Source organism: Triturus cristatus, chromosome 5_2, assembly GCF_964204655.1.
Source record: "Triturus cristatus chromosome 5_2, aTriCri1.1, whole genome shotgun sequence".
NCBI lineage: Eukaryota > Metazoa > Chordata > Amphibia > Caudata > Salamandridae > Triturus > Triturus cristatus.
In genome coordinates, this window is record NC_140588.1 from 872,078,635 (window position 1) to 872,098,595 (window position 19,961).

At 38.8% G+C, this 19,961-nt stretch overlaps 1 protein-coding gene across 2 annotated transcripts in view; it reads left to right on the plus strand.

The window, feature by feature from the left end:
- AFF2 (ALF transcription elongation factor 2) overlaps positions 1–19,961 on the plus strand; it is an 855,266-nt gene that overhangs the window by 825,626 nt on the left and 9,679 nt on the right. For both annotated transcript variants that reach the window (XM_085608002.1, XM_085608001.1), the window contains exons 18-19: positions 323–416; positions 4,871–4,920. In XM_085608002.1, coding sequence (XP_085464128.1) covers positions 323–416; positions 4,871–4,920 — 144 coding nt within the window. The remainder of the gene's footprint in view (positions 1–322; positions 417–4,870; positions 4,921–19,961) is intronic.

The window sequence follows — 19,961 nt, forward strand, 5'->3', positions numbered from 1 at the left end:
GAGGATTTTCAAAGCTCCTTTTGCCTTCGCGAAAAACTTAAGGCAACGGAACAACTTAAAAAGCTTACTTTAAATTATTACTGCTGTTTGCGTTTAGGAATGACAAGTGAATATTACAAGCAGTTGAACAAGAATTACTCTAAATCTTGCTGTTATCAAGATAGCGATTTATAGTCTGCACGTGCTTTGTTTTCTTCTTGACTATTCATGTTTCACACTCTAACCTCTATTACTCAGATAAAAAGTACATTGCAGCTTCTGTTCTAGTGTATATGCTTCATTATGGATGCAAATGAACCTAATCCCTCTGTAATTGCCACAGCTATAGATGCCTATCTCTTCTCTACTTGAGGATGTTTAAACTGAAGAAGGACCATGCGATGAAGTACTCCAGATCTCTAATGGAATATTTTAAGGTAATCCTTTGTTTTCTGCCATTTCCTAATGAATACATTAACTTGCGAGACGTTACACACTTTGTGAAATGGAAAATCACCCACATATGTTTTCTTAAAAGCATAATAAATCGCTATTTTATTGTTCATTTTTTCCTGGAAAAAGATATGTGATCTGTAAAAGGCAGTTAGCCCAAGTGTCTTCTCAGTGGGGTTTCACTAATGGGCTCTGGTTTCTTTCAATGCGTGAACCCAATCTTGACCTAAGAAAGTTTTTTTTCACAGACTTACCTTCCCATGGGAAATAGTCTGTTGCGGGTGGTCTTGCGTCAGAGTGGTAGGGCGGGAAAGGGGTATAGGGTGGATTTGGAGACTGACGGGTGACAAAATCAACAAAAAAACCCAAAAATAACTTACCTGCTCCTTGCCAATCGCCGCTTTGCCTCTCTTCCCCTTCCTGCTGTGTACGTGAAGAGGCTCCCAGACTCCTCACGGCCAATCCCAGCACTTCTCTCTCTAATGCTGGTACCAGCATGAGAAAAGCACTGGGAATGGCCTGAGCTGGCTTGTTTTCCACTCCAAAGGGGACTGGGTGCCTAAGCCTAATGTTTTCGCCAACCGGGAATGCAGCTAGGGTTGGGAAGAGGTCAATGTACATGATGGCTTTGCCATCCTAAGACGGCCGGCCAAACCGTTATGCACACTGACAGTAGTGCTGCCTACCATGCCCCTTTCGTGCCTGTCAGGGCATGGCCCTACCCGCAAAGATTCAGCTCGATCCAGAGGAAAGTTAAAATGATAATAATACTGTTTTATTATCATTTTATTTTTCCTTTCCCTCAGCTGGTCACCATAGCAGAGGAGCCGCCACTGGACATAGTGTTTGTAAAGAATTGCACAAGGATCTTTAGTTACTCAGCCTGGAGACATTCTTATACGATCCTTGAAACTAAATGATGAACTCCAAAACTTGGGATCCAGTTCTAAAACATTCATTTTAGGCAATTGTTCGCACAAAATGCTGAGGGGTGCAAGAACATATGGGTCCCATGCATCATTGTAACTCGTTATATGGTCTAAAAAGACAAGAACTAACGGCGGACTCCAAATGCCGCACCTCTTTGCTGTGTTCCCATATGGTATGAATAATAATATGATTATAGTAGGTGTGCACAAAAATGCTCCTGCATCCGCCGTTAAAGGACACAGACTGCCAAGCAGATAAGCAAAATTTGAAAATGATTGGAGCAGTGCACTACCAAATATTTAGTTAAAGTCACACCAAGTGGTTAATTTTCTTTCCATAGAAAAAGTCTTTATTGTAGTTATCCAACAGAAATATGAAGAACGTCTCAGCCAACGCGTTTCGTTCAAAGAATTGAACTTCGTCAGGGCTATATTGACAGAAAAAAGGTTCCAATTGGCATATTACCCAAAGGACCACATCACATCACGTCCTCTTTTTGCTCGAAAAGGGTCCCTAACGGCATGGTGACCGATATTGGTCACCATGCCGTTAGGGACCCTTTTCGAGCAAAAAGAGGACGTGATGTGATGTGGTCCTTTGGGTAATATGCCAATTGGAACCTTTTTTCTGTCAATATAGCCCTGACGAAGTTCAATTCTTTGAACGAAACGCGTTGGCTGAGATGTTCTTCATATTTCTGTTGGATAACTAGAATAAATACTTTTTCTATGGAAAGAAAATTGACCACTTGGTGTGACTTTAACTAAATATTTGGTAGTGCACTGCTCCAATCATTTCTAACTCGTTATATGGTCGATTTACCTGCCATATTTAAAGTGGTGCTGAAAATATCGAATGTTGGTTGAGAAGCCATGCCATGGTCACCCAGCCAACATGTTTTTAGTGGGCAGAAAGAAATTAATGGATGCTTGTTTAGTTTTTTTATGAAAAGCAACTAGACATATAACTTGTGAGTTAGGCGTTATATACAAGCCCGTCATGGACATTTATGCTTTTTTCATGTTCTTGACAAGCATTTCCTGCAAGGCGGTCATCAACATAAAAAATCAGCTTCATAGGGTCATCCCTACATAGGATAGCCTTCCAATGCCGTTGAGCTGGTTGCCCTTTGGGGAAGGACTGCCAGCAAGGAGTTTCTGGGGTCAGAGGCAAATGAGGTTTTGTCATACAAAACTCAGCAGTTTCCCCATCTCTAATTTGGTGAAAGAACTGAGAGGCGAGGGGAAGGGAACTTCCACTAGTTTACAGCAGAAGTCCACTTTTAAATATCCCAGCAGATGACAGGTTACTTCAGAATATAAATGATATGCTAACTATTTCAACGACTTTTAATGACGGAAGTAGATGTAGAAAATGCTAGAAGAAACCAAGGTAGGAAATAAATTGTGTACTGATACACCTCATTTTTAATATTCTCCCGTTTCCAGAACAGTATGAATTAAAGGACGTGGAAGATCTGCTGGAACAAAACAAAACTATATATACAAGTGATAATGAAAATTAGTATTTTTATTAAACCCACCCTCATCGCCAATATAATAATTTATTCCAGACACCAAATAAACTCTCAACTGCTTTATTGGAACATGCAGATCAACCTGTCATTTCCTTAAGTCTCTAGTGGTAATTGAACGTGTATATCTTTGAAAGATCTCTAACATTCCTTGCTAGAATACCTCCCTCATACAATTCCTATCTTACATCATAGTGCATGCACATCACATCATTACAATTATAACTTGCTTTCTATGTACCACTTCATACCACACGGCTGCCACTTTTAAGTGCAGTACATAACAAGTGCCCAAGATAATGATACTCAATTTACCTTCATTGGAAGGATGGTCTAGCTACCGTTGACACTCCCTGAACCCTGTTCTTGGCATCCTTACATTTGCGGATGTTAAACCGCAAATTACCTGTACTAAAAGGTGAACACACATTCATCTCAAATTGAGATACAGGCATAATTCTTTAAGACTTTCACTCTTTCAGCTTATAACCCTTTTGAGGCTAGCAATAACAAAATTGGTAAATACCTCTCTGATGACTGATAATGTCGAAATCAATCTAGTAGCTGAGCTATTGAAGATTAGCATGGTAGCAAGACAGTGAACGATGTAAATGCTGCAATCAGTCTATGCCACTGACAATTACAATTCATTTGGGTTATTATTCACTGCTTTTGGCTCCAATACATGCCATTCATATTAAACTTTAAAACAATAAGACCACAAATCTGGTTATCATATCACATTGAAGCACATCCCCTGACATGCAAATATACAAACCCACAACTTTCCAACCAAGCACAGCCTCAGGAACAGCATGTTTCTAATTTGCCAAGGCGCTTCTAAAGTATGTCAGAGGTATTAAGGACTTTATGAAATCCAATCGAATGAAAGAATCCCACAACATAGTGTAAATCTCCCTGCGCATGGAAGACTCAAGGGACCAAAATCTCTCTAGTTGACTGTAACTAAGGGAGAAGGAAGTGATGCAATTAAAAGCTATACCCAAGAGTTGCATCCAGATCCTTGCCCTTTTAGAAAAATACCGTAGATAGTGGAAAGCCTAAGTACAATGAAAGCTTCCTGATGCCTTCACTCAGGGCTGTGGGCAGATTCACTCTGGTAGTCACAATTGTGGTTTCAGTGTTCTGGTATAATGCATTAGATACAGAGTGAAGTTGACTATGTTCTTCCACGTACTACTAAAGTTTTGTTTTGATTTCCACCTCTGAGATTTTACTTTAATAAAGGGTATTTGAGATTGGCCTGTAGTTGATTAGGGTTGTGTGGGTCAGCCAAGGGTTTCTTCACTACTGTGGAGATGGTTGCCCGGTTCAGAGGGCAAGGGTCTCCTATTTTGAAGAGTGGAGCATTGATTATTTAGTTCACCCCTTTTCCTCCTCACTGTGAATCTGCAACTCAGCGTCAGGACACCTCCGTTAGAGGTAACCGTGTTCTCTATAAATCTCACTTATTATTATTATTAACACAAGGATCCACAGAAATGTACTATACGGGTCTGATTAGTGGTCAGTCATTGTTTCTTTTAGCTAATATAATACAAAGTTCTTCCTATTTAGACATATTGCTATGCCATTTATTAGTCATTTGCCTAGATACCTTGTGTGTGAGGAGTAATAAAGGAGCTATGCATCATATTAGCCTCCGTGCTTTGCCATTAAAATTCTGTTTAGCATGGTTATAATTGTGGTATATATCAAGATATGTGTAATGGTCTTGCAATAGCATCTCATCAAACAAAGGTGTTTCCTAGCTCATGTCATGTACAGAAAGGTAAGGTAGCTTTAAAGATCATCTTGGTTACCTTTGCAAGAGTCGTCTTGTGCAGTTGTGATAGTATAACATGCATGTGCCAATTGCCAAGTGAAAACTATTTAGTGCAAAAACTGGGGACACCAGTGGCATAAATACTTGTATTTTCATTTAAAAAGAGTTACATTTTTGTTTTCTTGCAGAACTCTTCAAAAGCCTCACAAGCACCTTCACCGTGGGGAGGCAATGGGAAGTGAGTATTTCAAATATTCATCTATATTTTGCATTTAATAAATGCTTGGTGAGTAAAATATTGAAAGTGCTTTGTGTGCGGTCAATGTCAGAATTAGAATTAAATAAAAATTGGAGTACTGGGCTGAAGTTAGCTGTCACATGTCAAACAGACCAATTAATGCAGGTTGAGCTTGAATTCTGAAATAGTTATGTGTTCAAATTAAATGATGCTCATTAAACACTATATTTATTAGATTGAGAGAACTATATTGGGTCAGACTAAATTTAACCTCGTTGCAGCAATTTTTCAATGAATCGTTCAGTAATGAAGGGCTAATGATTTTTTTTACTGATATATGATAAGTGCTTTTAAATCAAAATTAAGCTATATCAGTGGTGAAAATTTGCTGTCACTTACTCAGCCAATTATCTTAAGCTTTATGACTATCCCTATTATAATACTTACACAGTATAACCAACAGATCTAAACTAACTGTAGTCAAATTAAACATTATCTGATTAAAGTTTCTGTAATCTTAATTCTGTCTTCTTTTGTTGTAATATTTTGCTGTGATTGAGTTATAAGTAAAGCACCAAAATATATTTGAGTGTTTTATGTGCTATAAAATATGCTAAATTAAAGGAAAAATCGAATTAATTTATGCTTTCGTACATGTAGCACATTTTAAAGGCTTGCAATATAATACAGACGCTGCTCTATCAGTATTAAAAGGGAGAACCAAGGTTCCTCTTCATTGTAGCTATCTGTATAAATGACCCTATTGCATATCACATTGTTTGTTAAGAACGTTTTATGAAATGTAATATATGAAATGTAATATAGATGTGTACACATTAAGCTCGCTACATGATTTCATGACATTTCTGAATACACATAAGAGGATAAGGCCAACATCGCTTGACAAGAATATCATTGTTAGTTAACTATATCCCTAGCATAGCCTCACATTAACCATGCCACCTTCACCAGAACCCTCACTCCAAATGCATCATGCCCTTCAAGAGCTTAAATCTGGCCCCATCCACCCATCTTGAAATTAAGCCATGCAACACCTCATGCCTCCTTAAAATTAGAATTTTGGTCTAATGAAGTAATTTGCTGTGGACTTAGACCTTTCTCCAACAATGCCATATTTGATAGTCCGAACTGGTACAAAATGACTGCCACTTTTTGGGGGCAACCAGATGACAGAATGTGACATTTTGTGGGAATTCATGACAAACGTAAAAAACATAAATGCATTGGAAGTCTACACCCTGACCACTAATGCTTCCATTAGGAAGAGCCACATAGCAAATACTGCTGTTGCGTAAGAGTCATGAGAGTGAAACCTCAGCAGTTTGCACATTAGGTCTAACAATGGATCTGCTTTCTGATCCAACAAGCCTGGGGTAACTTCCTTAAGAGAACTCACCCCCTACTCAAAGTCTGACGTTTGTGGTATGTCTCCAGAGGACAGAAATAGAATGGTGCTGTTGATTTTAGAGGATGAAATGAGACCGAGAAATTAGATGCTGATGTTCCACTTCCACTGTCTGTTACTGACATAGAAAGAAAGACCCAATTGAACAAATATCCCGACTATCTTCTCTCCACAGCATAACACATTTGCAAAGTCTGCAGCTGCTCTAACATACTCCTGCATTCCACACCCTTATGACGTCATATTTTTGCCATTGCTGAAGTATCCCTATCAAAGATGTCTTTTTTGATTATGTTGGAGCCAGTCTGACACTTTGGTCACTTTTTAAAGCACCATTTATGCCACAGAAGATCACTTGTGTATCTCAGCAACTATTAGTACATCATTTTTCGGATGTTTTAACTGTTAGATTTGAGATGTTGAACCTAGCCGGTCCTGATCAGAACCTGTTTGATTGTTGAGTTCTGACTGTATACACCGTAGCTCTGTACATGTGTCTCAAAATGCCGGGCCCATAGAAATCCTCAAGAAGATGATCGTGCTTTATGTAATAAGTAACTGAAGACTGTGTTTTACAAGGCTCTCATGTAGTCCTCACACTTCATAAAATACATTCTTTATATAAGTCACAAAACTCCGAATTTCCCTAATGCAATGTTTTGTAGCATGTATGTATGTTACGGCACAAATTGCACATTTTCAAGACATGCCTAATAGATATTAATAAGGCAAGTCACAATTTGCAACTCCCTGTGATTGATTATGAATCCAGGTATGGAGGACTGCAAGGGATAGCAGATCACCATCCCTACATTTGCATTTTCTAAATGGAGACTTTTTGTTTTTAAAAGCAGCCCATGTCCATTGAAGAGATAAGTAATTCTTTTAATACACGGTTGCAATTTAGGAACACATCAGGGAAAGCTGGTACTTTGGATCACTGCCTACTCCCCGAAAGGCCACTGACTTGACTCCCAAAGGGTAATCTGTCCAATGAGGACAGCTTTCTGTTTGTGAGTCAGTTACCACCACAAGTCAGGGGGTTGGTAACTGATCAATGATTTGCAACCACAATTGCAGTCATAAACCAATGATAAATTCCTAATAGGAGGGAATTACTCTTTTTTACCCCCTCCTATTTGTAATTCATAATGGATCACAAAAGCCCTTTGATGAGTCAGAAAGACTTTTCTAACTAGTTAAATTTTACATTTGTCAACCCTGTGTTTTTGAAAATGCAGATGTTGTGACCACAAAACGGTTTGGTACATAAGGTCACCTGTGGTCAAATGAGATAAGTGTTGATATTGGGACTGTGTGGCAATTTGCACATTGCGGTAGGGATAAGGTAACTTTTATAAATGTTTTCATTGAAGCAATTTACTACAAATCACTATTTCTCCTGTAATCAATGTGTTTGTGTGCATGTTTGTGTATGTGTATGTGTGTGTGTGTGTTTGTGTGTGTCTGGATGTTTGTGTACATAAATGGCTGTCTTTGAGCCTGCATTGCTATTTTGGCCCTCCCACCTGGCAAAGTGTGTTTGGGGGGTATCATAGATCCTACAATGCAGTTGCCTTCATCAGTCTTCTCACTCTGATGCGGTATGAGATAGTAGGAAGAGGACACTGTCAGAAGATGCTTTGTAGATTACAGATGTAGCAGCAAAACCTTTACTGTGCCCTAATTAGTTTGTGGAGTTAGGGTAAAATATATTGAAGGAGTATTTATCTCATGGACAGTTTCTGTGCTAATCTATTATTTAATAAACACAATATGGAAAACAAAACCATTTAATAGTCAAAAATATTATTAAGTAAAAAAGCTGAAATGCCAGCAGTCAATTTTGATACAAGAAGATATGTATCAATTTTTAAACGTACATTTCTGCTTTTGTATCTCATCTGCTCCTTGTCCCTATAGTTACAGCTAATCGACATTTACACGTTTTTTGTGTCTTTTTGTAACTGGTAAATACCTTATGCTTGATTACTTGTTCTTTCGATAGCCAATTGATAACCAAGTTGTTTCGGCTGCAAACATGGTGTTCCAGCAAACAACCTGAAATCATCATACTCAGGAATGTATTGTGTTAATAAGTCCTAGTTTTCTTCTATACTCTTTGATCTACAGTTTAATTCTATGTTCTCTCTTATTATGTTTGCTCTTTAAGCACCATACGTTATAAGGCAGCTGTAACTTTATGTGTCTTTTGCTTTTTATTTACAACTCATTCCTTTGCCACTGAGCTATTTCTCCTTAGCTATATCATGACGCATTGTAATTGCAGTCAGCCCTTGTTATTATTTCTCTGCACTTTAGTAGACTTTCAGTAAAGACCATGCGGTATCAAGTGCAATTATTAAGAACAATTTTTCCTACCGGTTTATTCCAAACGCTTAAGTATATTTCTGACTTTTTGGGAATTTATCAGTGTTTCCAGGAGTAAGACTGGGATGGGAAGCTGAAACTGCTGCTGTTTTCTACAGGCGTACAACTGGAATTTGTTTTGTTCTGTGTAAGAGCAAATGACAAGTGTACCTTTTCCAACTGAAAATCTCCGACTAAGAGTAAATGTACGAGACCACTTTTTGTTCTATGTTTTCCCTGCGAGGAATGCACTTTTCTCTTTGAAGGAACCCATCCCGTAACACTGCACCAATGTTGAGGGTGTTAGCTCCCCATTTCCATCCTGGTTGCAGATTTAGGTCTGCCCTTGAGAGGAGTAAATTTCTCCTACCATCCACAGTGAATGAATGAATGAATATTAAATTTATAAAGCGCTAACTTAGCCCAAGGGCGTCAAGGCGCTACAGAGGACTGATGTGCAACCGAATAAAATGCTCATACTGAAGTCTGTGTAAAGAGCCAGGTTTTCAAGGCCTTGCGGAAAAGAGAGTGTGACACAAGATCAAATAAACCATCAGGGAGAGAGTTCCACAGCCTAGCAGCGGCAGTGGAAAAGGCCCTGCCTCCCCATCTAACCTTTTTATACCTGTGGACGACTAGCAAATTCTTGCTAGCAGACCTAAGCTGCTTTGTGGGGATATAGTGCTGAAACATCGCTTTAATGGCATCAGGGCCTAAGCCGTAGTAGGCATTATGGGTCAGGCATAGAGTCTTGAAGTGAATTCTTCGATCCAGAGGTAGCCAGTGCAACAAGGTAAGGGAAGCCGAAACTGAGTGGTACTTCGGCAAATCCATCACCAGCCTCGCTGCAGCATTCCTCAAAAACCTTTGTGACTACCCACAAACCTGTAAGTTTGTGGTTGTTGACTCACCTTTCAATGTATTCCTGCAATATCAATTCCTCACCGGTCGGAACAAATGTATTTGTGCGTGTGTGAATTCATGAATTGTGAAATGCAAAATGAATTTGCATTTGCACGTTACACCATTTGTGCCTCAAAGATGAACTTTGCTGAGTGAATGGCTTTGTGATTCCAGTCCAAAAGAAATAATTAAATAGATGTCTTTCCTTATTTTTTTTTTTTTACAAAAGATAAGTGCTTCCAGACTCTGTTAGTAATGAGGATGCCAGACAGGAAGGATATTGTAAACGTGAACAAAGTATTCATGAAAATGTGCAAATGGAAGCATATTACAGGGTGTTAATGGGCCTGGATTTCCCCACAATGAATGTGTGTCCAAGGATAAAAGTTTTCTCCAAGAGGGAACATATTATTGTCACGGAGAAGCAAAACAAAAATTCCATTTGCAAAGAGGACTTTGCATTACATTTGCAGATCTGAGAGCAATAACGCAGGGAATTTTAAGGGAGGCCTCTTGGATTTCTATATGAATCCTATAAAAAGCAGTCGATGCGATTGACAACATTTTTCTCTAGATTTTGTGAATCAAGCAGTAAGAAGTTGTGCACACTAGCATAGAATGAAGAGGTGCAGAAGCACGTCAGTTTATCACTGAGTTAGAGAGATTGACTGGCATTTTTAAATACCTGGGTGTGGACATTTAAATTTCGCATTCTAGTGGCCGGAAGGTATAGCTTAGAAACGGAATATTGTGAGATTAATTTTCTAGGTTATGATTAAAAGTATTAAAATATATTTTCGTAAACAGCTTAAGGCAGTTTTTCCTTCACGTTTTTTTTTTTTTTTACATTAGCCGGCTAAACAAAAATGAGTATTAATTTTTCATTGATTGAGGCTTTTTGCCGAGCGGTGCATCCCTTTATACAGACAGCAAAGCATGTGTATCATTCTCAATTATCCCTCTCCCTTAGTTCAATTGGAAAGTATTAGTCCAAAATAGTCATTTTGGTAAGTGACAAAGAACAGCAACGAGGGGCAAATGATTGGTGGCTTTTAAGACCCTACTGTTATATAATTTATGGTTTACACCGTGAAAATAATAGCAGTATAAAAGGTTTGTGTTTCCCAATGTGTTTCTAATACTTTTAGAGCTCCTTCCTCAGCTCGGAGGTATCCGTGGACCCATTCAGGCTGAGGCCCATTTAAAGCGGGCAGTATGATATTGCATTACTTAACCTCCATGCAGTGGGCTGGCAGCAAGTGATTTCTAATTGCCACTGTGAGGAATAGGAAGCAATCTATAACAAAGCATAAGTGATGCACTTAGCAGCTCCTTCTAACTCCTATTCTTTGGGAAGCAGTGTGTGAGCGCGCGCTCTGCAATTAGAAGCACATTTCCATTGAAGCGCCCAAGGCCTCCCGCTGAGGCGTTCATAATTCTTCTTTACTCTGAGGAGCCAATACCATTTCCCGCGGTGCTTTAGAGGCTTTCACTTTGCTTATTGTAGTGGTTGTGCTTGAAAGAAATAGCCATTGTACTTTGCACAATAGACCTTGATGATACACCAGCACTGCATGCGCAGAATGCTCTGCCAGTAGCAAACTGCACATAAAATATTGGAATCGGTATTTGGTTCAGACATTTATTTCTCAACATCACCAATTCTATTTGGTTTAAATTGAATGTTAAGTGGATCAAGAATTTTTGTCATAAATGGCTGAGTGAGACCACCTTGGCCCTTCCAACCTGCACATTGTCTGCCTCTCTGTTACTCACACAGTACTGTGTATCAGTACCATTCCTTTTTTTTATCATTATTGTTCCCCTGTTGGTATCCAAGTACTTTATGAGCACTCCTACTATTTGCTGGGCCCACCACACCAACTTTCTAATTCTAATTCGCCCCTCCTAATTTCTCATGTGGTGAGCTGTGCGTATCAGAGCTGAGTTGAGTTGCACTGAAAGGTGTTTGTCTGTCCGGTACCCCTCTATTCATGTAAAAATAATTAAAATCACGCAAGCTCTACTATACACGCTGCAAGGTAGTGTTAATTTATGTGCCAGTGCCATTTTTGGCATCATATTTCAAACTGAAGGATGTGCTATTTTGGTTCATTTATTGTGTTGCTCAGGTCTTTTTTCTGACTATTGAAAATAGTGTCAGAGAAATGATAAGCTTAAGAAATATTATCCAAGATGGAGGGTACCCCATGTAATTATTGACAAGAGTGGAACTTCAGCTCGGGGGTCTCATCCTCTCAGGTTAATACCTACCTGGAAGTGCTCTCGCCCTTGGTTAAGTTTTGCAATTGAACTTCAGACCCTCACAATTTGCTCTAAAACTCACAAATGTATTTGTTAGATTATGTGTTTTTCTGGGTACTATTTAGGTGTAAGGTTACAATATTCCTGTTTGTTGGATTTGCTGATAAGACTGTCATTTTTGTCCTACTGAACTGCACTGTCATGAAAGCTTGGTTTTTACTAATATGAGTATCTCACTCCATCTCATGATGAACACTATTTCCAGTCCTGAACTTTATACCCACAAATCATTCATATCAGGTGTGTGAATCTGATTGCTCCAAGCTAAGTTTTGAGGATGTCACAGAAAGATTGAAAACAGATATTAGTTACAATGTAAATCTTTTAATTGTGGTGCAACACTAATTTTAGGGATTGCTGTGAATTCTGTGGTGAGTCAACTCTGTGAAAATGCTGATACTTTGCTTTGATTTGATGACCCAACCCTGAAAGAGAACAGTTAGGGTCAGTGATTCAGAAGATAATGCAAAGGCTCATTTTATTTGAATTTACAAATGTCTTCATTATCCATGTGAGAAAATAGCCTGACATTCTGAGTAAAATATGTACTTCCTAAAGCAACACCAGTCAGTTGATTACCCATAGTAATAAGGCAATTTCACCATAGAGTTCTACTGAAATACTCAAACTTCTAACCATCTCCTGCATGACTAACAAATTGGCTTTAGATCAGGCGGCATCAGAGAAATTACTTTGTTACTCATCGTAGACAGAGCCCTCCTGACCAAAGGAGTAGATGGCCCCTGCCTCTTAATATTGCTAGACCCTCAGCTGACTTTGACACAGTCAACCATCCCTCCCACATTCACAGCCTAGTATTCACTGACAATGTTATTCACTCGTTCTTGACCTACCTTTCCAAATGACACCAGTTTTTTCACATGGGTACCACTAGATCCCAAAAGAAAAGAATCCTATCACTTGTGGCCTGCCAGGATTCCATACTATCCCCTGTCACCTTCAACCTCTTCATGGGGCCCCTTTGGCTTCTACTCATAGATGATAGTATTCAAATTCACCAAGATGCTGATGATACACAATTCTACTTCAAAACCTCCTCTACTCCAGACATCGAACATGTTAGACACTGCCTGCACCACAGCCAGACCTGGATGTCCTGTCCCTATCTGAAGCTCAGCCCCACCAAGACATCATTACTGTTATTTGCCAAGAAATAGTGCAAAACTTGGTTAAGGACATGAACCTTGATGGTTTTGTACCCCAAATGCTATGTCACTTGGATTCATTCTAGTCACCAACCTCAGTCTCAAGGAACATGGTGCCAAAAAAACAAAGATGACCTGTTACCAGCTCTCTCTTCTAAACAAAGTGAAACAGTTTATTTCAGAAAATGTGCTGGGGTTGAAGCCTCCATACTCATATATCTGGATGGTGGGAATGCCCTGCACTATTGCCTTCCAGACTCCACATTGTCACGCCTTAATTGCATCCTACAGCATCATACATACTGCTGCATGTCTCAGCCAGGGCCTAAAGATGTATGATAACATCAACCCCAACATGATGGAATGCCATTGGCTCCATTTGCCACCCTCACCATCTACAAAACCAGTTCCATTGTCTACACGCCATCACAATTAGAACCTATTCTTATCTTGTAGACAAGCTCACCATCTCCAGCGGCTGTCGGCTCACCTATAGTGAGGGACCCATCAGACTGGTTTCTAAGAAGTGTAAACAAGAAATAACAATTTAGAAGGCCTTTTCCATCTGTGTAGCTAGGATCTAGAACAACATGTCCCTATCCATCAGGAATGCCTCAATGCTGCTACAGAAAAAATTATATAGGTACCTGTTTAAAGTCCACTATATCACAATGCAGTAATAGATCATTTCTGTTCCCAAAATCCAGCTTCCTCTCTGGTCTATTGTTGTCCCTTTGCTTGCCTTTGACCCTGCACAGTACTCTGCTTCCTTTTTTGCTGCGTGCATGCTACACAAATACCACATGCATACATTTATATCCTCGAATCATGATAAATGCGAGGTACACGTGGATTAAATATTGCTTTGATAGGAGTGTAGAATTAGATGCATTTCCAATGAAAGAGACGGCAGTAAACGTACAAAAGAAGTTATTAATTGTGCCATAGAAATGATGGGTAATGCTTCAGAAAGCTAAAACACGCCACATTTTCTGTAATTTCTCAAATATCTTTCTCATCATTAGTTTAATAAAAGGCTGGCATGATGAATAAATTATGTTTTTCCAACAGCTGGAACAGCCTATCAGTTGATTTCCCTAAATTATCTACTGTGGGTTCTCCACAGAGTTCTAATTAACAACTAGAATGCTAACATTCCAATTTCATATCAAAAGCTAGTCACTCCTGGGTGTCAAGCTGCTGGTATAGAACACTTTTCTAATAGTGCAGGCTGATATAAATGACCATAGACATGTTAATATCAATATGAAACGAGCTGTTTCAAAAATGTCAAGAAAGGAAGGGCGTTTAGTTGTCATAATATATTTTTAACAAGCTTACAGTTGTTGATGAGAGAGATCGCTACATAACTTCAGAAACCCAATCCCACATCTTTACGTTTTCTTTTAGTACTCCCTTTTTTTCAATAGTTGAATCTCCCTAAATCAAGGTGCATTGACTTCAAAATACATTTTCTTGTATTTTAAATATAGGTAAATAATCAGAGGCTGCATAAAGCCGCTTTCCGACAGCCTTTCCATGTCCGAAAGGCCAGCATGGAAGGGCTTTCCAAAACCGACATCATAATCCCGGAGGCGGAAACACCGTCCTAAAGGGATTAGGTGCGACTTGCGACTGGCCAATGGGCTGATTGAGCACGTTGGAAGATAGTTGGATTGACTGGCCAGATTGGACTCCAGCCGCCGTCATTGAAATACGGATGTCTATCGGTAAGCCTTGGATGAGCAGTCGGAGGCTTACCAACCGACATCCAAATCAGGCACATAGTGATTAGTGGGGGTTCACTGCAAAAATATTGCCTATGAAAATATTGCGATACCAAAATATCGTGACCAAAATATTGATGTAAAAAATATTGGCATCCTATACTTATAATGGTAAGTACAGAAATATCAGCAAAAAAATATTGCTGTCATTAATATCATTCTTTTTAAATATCGTTTTAAAAATATATATACATTTTAATATTAAATATTAAATAGTAACTAATTTATTAAAAATAAAATAGGTTGCACAAGTAACATAATTACTATTAACATGTTTAATTACCAATTAAATACATAAATTGATTAAAAAATAATTATTAATTTATTATAATTAAATTACTTCCCACTCTGTACCCCTAAGAAACCCACAACCTGCTACGGTACTAAAAAATCACAAAAAATAATTAAATTACAAATCATAACTACAATTTCTTTTCCAACTATGTTAAATGTATGGTTAAATGTAAATGTATGGTTTTTTATATAGCGCCGATCAACACTACGGGTATCTCAGCGCTGTATTCATACCGCTGAAGGAACCCTTCCTGGCTTTCCATGTGAGGTGTCCACTCTTGGGCACCCCCATGGTGAAGGCCAGGCATCCCAGCGCTGTTGGGGCCTTTATGGAGATTAAGCAAGCTATTGCCCAGAGTTGCAGCGTGGGACCCATGATTAGAATAGGCACTGAGGCGAGAATATCCGGTCCGCGGAATTTATAGCCCGAGACCCTGCCGCGACGGGAATCGAACCCTGGTCCCGGAAAAACATAAACAATAATTATGCAAAAAATTCACATCATATACATTTAAAATACATACTAAAATACATAACAATAATTTAAAAAATGATATTATAAACACCTATATTTTTGTAAACGATATTAATGACTTAGATATGATAAAAATCAATATTACTTACCTTAAAATAAATTTTCTTGACAACGATACTCTTGCAGATGATATTTTCATAGCACAATATTTTGGAGATGATATTTTGGTATGCCGATATTTTAATTTTAATATTTTGTCTGAATACCATTAGTGGGTCGTTATGCTACTGATGCTTGTTTCTGTTACGAGCTACGAATCTCCTGGGCAAATGCTGACTGGTCAAGAGCCAAACAAAAACCTAGTTTACAGCTGTCTGAAGTAACACTAGGTGGGAGAGAGTAGGAAATGGGACTCATAGGTATATTCTCCCTACTGTGCATAAACAACAGGTACTCTGGTGCAAGGGAACCCTTTGATATTGTGTAATCCAGCTTTTGTCATATAATCACCAAACACATTCAACAAAGGAACCTACGCTCTAGAGTGGCACCTCGCCTCAAAATCACAAGCTGCATCATTCTCTGTTCAAGCTGCCAAACTATGGAACTCTTTACCTCCCAACATAAGATCCTCGGATAACCATCTTATCGTCAGAAAAGTACTCAAGAATTGGCTCTTCCCCACATAACTACCATATGCAAACAGAAATATACAGCATATCTCTCTGTATATAAGCATTCATTGCTTTGTATAAATATAAAGATAATAATTCGTTCTGCTTAACAAATATACATATTACTGATAGTTACATTATTGTGTTTTCAACATGTATATAAGTGACTGCATAAATAAGTAAATCTTTTTACATAACTATCTATAATTGCTTCACTATTGATTTACAAAATATATATATATATAAATATTTAAATCAATTTAAAGACAACAACACTTGAAAGCCAGAGTTCATTTAATGTATCTTTAATGTACATATACGAACTTCAAACTACTCTTTCCAATGTACTACCCTATTTCCCAACCTATATCTCTAACAATATATCCACTACCTCCACTCTCTCATTCATCCCAAACCCCATACCACTACTATGATCCCCAAAATAACCCTTTCTAGACTCTTCCCTACTTTAGCCCTCCTTGTATCATCTCATACCTCTTTTACTATTCCGATCCCCTAAAACAAGCCTTTTTAAACCCTTCCCTCTGACCCTTCCCCTTAGATCTCCATTTTTCTCATCCCAAGCCTCCTCCTACTGTTATGGTCTCCAAAACAAACAAAAAAAATATTTCTAAATCCTTCCCTCTTCTATCCCTCCACTATCCTTTTTTAATCCAAATAACAGACAAACATGTCTACCACTCAAATTGATTTCATAATTCACTATACTAATTCATCACTAATCTTTTATGGGTTCCGAAGTATCGTGCTACTAGCCGAAAAAGCACTTCAATACCCCATCAGTGGTAGCAAGCAATATATAAATGCAAACCTTTTTCCCACTTCTATCCCTTCACTATCCCTCTCATTCCAAATAACTGACTTACATATCCACCACTCAAATTACTTTCATATTTCAAAATACTAATTCACCACTAATCCTTTATGGATTCTGAAGTAGCGTGTTACTCGCCGAAAAAGCGCTTCAACGCATCTTATATAAATGCAATTACGACAAAATACGATAACCCTGGTGTCCATTGTGGGTGTTGCACAACTTCCAAACAAGACACTTTCATTTGTTAGGAAAAAGGCCCACAACTACTGTTTAGGTTAGAAGCTTTCATGCATCTGTAGGTGTGTAAACAAACCAAGCTACTGCCATTATTAGGGCTGCTCTTTCTGACCCTACTTCCTTTAATGGTGAAGGTGTCCAAAATAAAAGGGGAACAACAAAAAAGAAAGAAAGTAAAACTACCTACTACTTTTCTTCTTCTCACCATTGTGAAGGGTTAAAAAAGGAAACATGCAGAGGATTAGTTCAACCCTGCTAAGAGGCAGACCTATTTCAGCCTGCATAAAAGTACCCTAAACCTAGTCAAGGAGCTTCCTTCATGACCAAAAATCCCTTTCTGTGAGGCTCCTAAAATTCATGTCTACCCTCTTGTCTGCTGGTGTCTGCAGCCAAATTTACTGTATTCTGAAAACCTGCTAATATGGAAATGTATAATATATTATAAATCAGCGGAACCCTTGTGTAAGTTAGCTTATTACCATCCCTTGAATACCTATCTAAATGAGTGTTGTTCCTATAGGAGGGGAACTGCCACACTTTATCAGCTCCCTTAAGTTAAGTTCTGTCCAACTCACTACCCGTCTATCAATTAAAAAGGGCCATTAATTCAAACATGCCACTCAATTCCAACCTAAAAAATGAGAGCTTTTTGCTTGAGTGACACTCAACACCCTCCACAGGCATCAGGGTCAGAGCAATAGTTGGATGAAACAACATTAATGATCTCTCTTTTACATTGTACTTGTATTTTATGTAATAGTATCTAACTATGTGCATACTAGTTAATGTAATGCTATTTTTATCAATTGTATTATCACAAAAGTGAAACTGTTGCTCTTCTTGTTATTGATAAATGATATAATTGTCATTTGTGATGCTACATTTGCTTTTCATTGGCTTGTTACCCTTAATATTGTAGATAACATTGAGAAATAAGTATCAGCAAATGGGTTTATGGACTAAAACATGCTAATTATCTGAAACGAATGCTTGCATATTCAGCTGTGTTTCTAAATTAAACATTGCTATTCTAAAATGGATGCTATCACTAATTCCTATCATACCTGTGAGAAACGTTTTTGAGTGGTCCCCACCATTTGATTGCTGAATTTTATTGCAGGGTTTTAGACTCTGCACACTGGGGCACTGCTGTCCAGTACCCAGTGTTTGTGCCCTGATCTCTGAAGATTGTAGAAATTGCCTAATGCTTGATTGACTTGTTTAACTTTCTTATAAGGCAATTGTATATAGTTTAAAAAATACACCTATGGCATAACATTTTAAAAGCTAACTTGCGGGACTGCAGCACTTATTGTGTCATCCACTAGTGTGACAAGAAAAACACAGCTTCAGTCCTTTCATGTTTAGCTTGACAATCACTGCTTTAACCCTATTGTGCAGTGTAGTCAAAATCACCCTTTTGAGAATTACAAAAACCTGATTTTAAAAATAAAATAAGGCACCCCTAAGGACACATTTTTGTCTAAAGAGGGGGTGTCTAATATTTAAGAGTGAGACATGTGTACCATTAGAAATGGCATGCTGCTCCAGTGAGTAGGCCTAAAACAGCATTGCCACTTGTCAGGCTGTAGCTGGCACAGAGGAAAAGTCAAAGTATAGATTATACACTTTACTCTATAACTTTTGATCTGTTCCAGGTACAGACCCAATTCAAAGCCATTCTTTCTATATAGCAAAAACCTAATCTAATGGTGAATTTGGATTTTTATTAAATAATTTGGAAATGAAATAGTATTAGCTATTCAGCCACAGCCTGTACTTGGCCTGAATGTGGTGTCAACGAGATTTGAAAAGTACTCCTAGAGTAGGGACAATTGACTAGGAGCAAGGAGGTGTTTTCTTCCCCTTGTAGAAAAACCAGCTGAGGTAAGCCCAGGAACATAATTTATTTCAATGATGTTATGCCTGTCACAAGCAAATGTGACACCTAGAAACGCCCCAGCCTTTGTCCTTAGTCAGTGTAGCACCACACCCAGGTGGGGAAAAAGCTACCTCCTAGATCCAGTTTTGAGTGACCATACAGGAAGCTACTACTGTTTACCCTGGCCACACCTCTCGGTGGGCTCACAGGCTCTTTTCAGGGGGAGATGTTTTTCCCGATTTGAGGGTGCAGAAAACTAGCTGGTACCAGGCATAAATGCAAGGCACCAAGTCAGAACACTCATTGAACCTGTGGAAAAAACACAAGAAGGACTGCACCTGCTGTTTGAGAATTGTGAGTAACCCTGCAGGGCTGGGCTTGCTCCCACACAGTGGACCCCACAAGTCAGTATCCACAGGGGCACGACAAGCTGAAAGAGACACTTTTCCTGAAGTGCTCAACTGGTGCATAGCAACTGGAGCTGCACTGGACACTGCTGTTGGCCTCTTTCTGACAGCCTGAGACTCTCTAAGTGCCTCCATGGGGACCTTAGAAGTAAACAGCTCTAGTTTCTTTGGCACCAGAAGACAGTTTGGAAAAGACCACCCAGAAAAAGGATTCAACCCACTCCTAGCACCGCTGTTGGAAATGGCCCTTTTTGCAG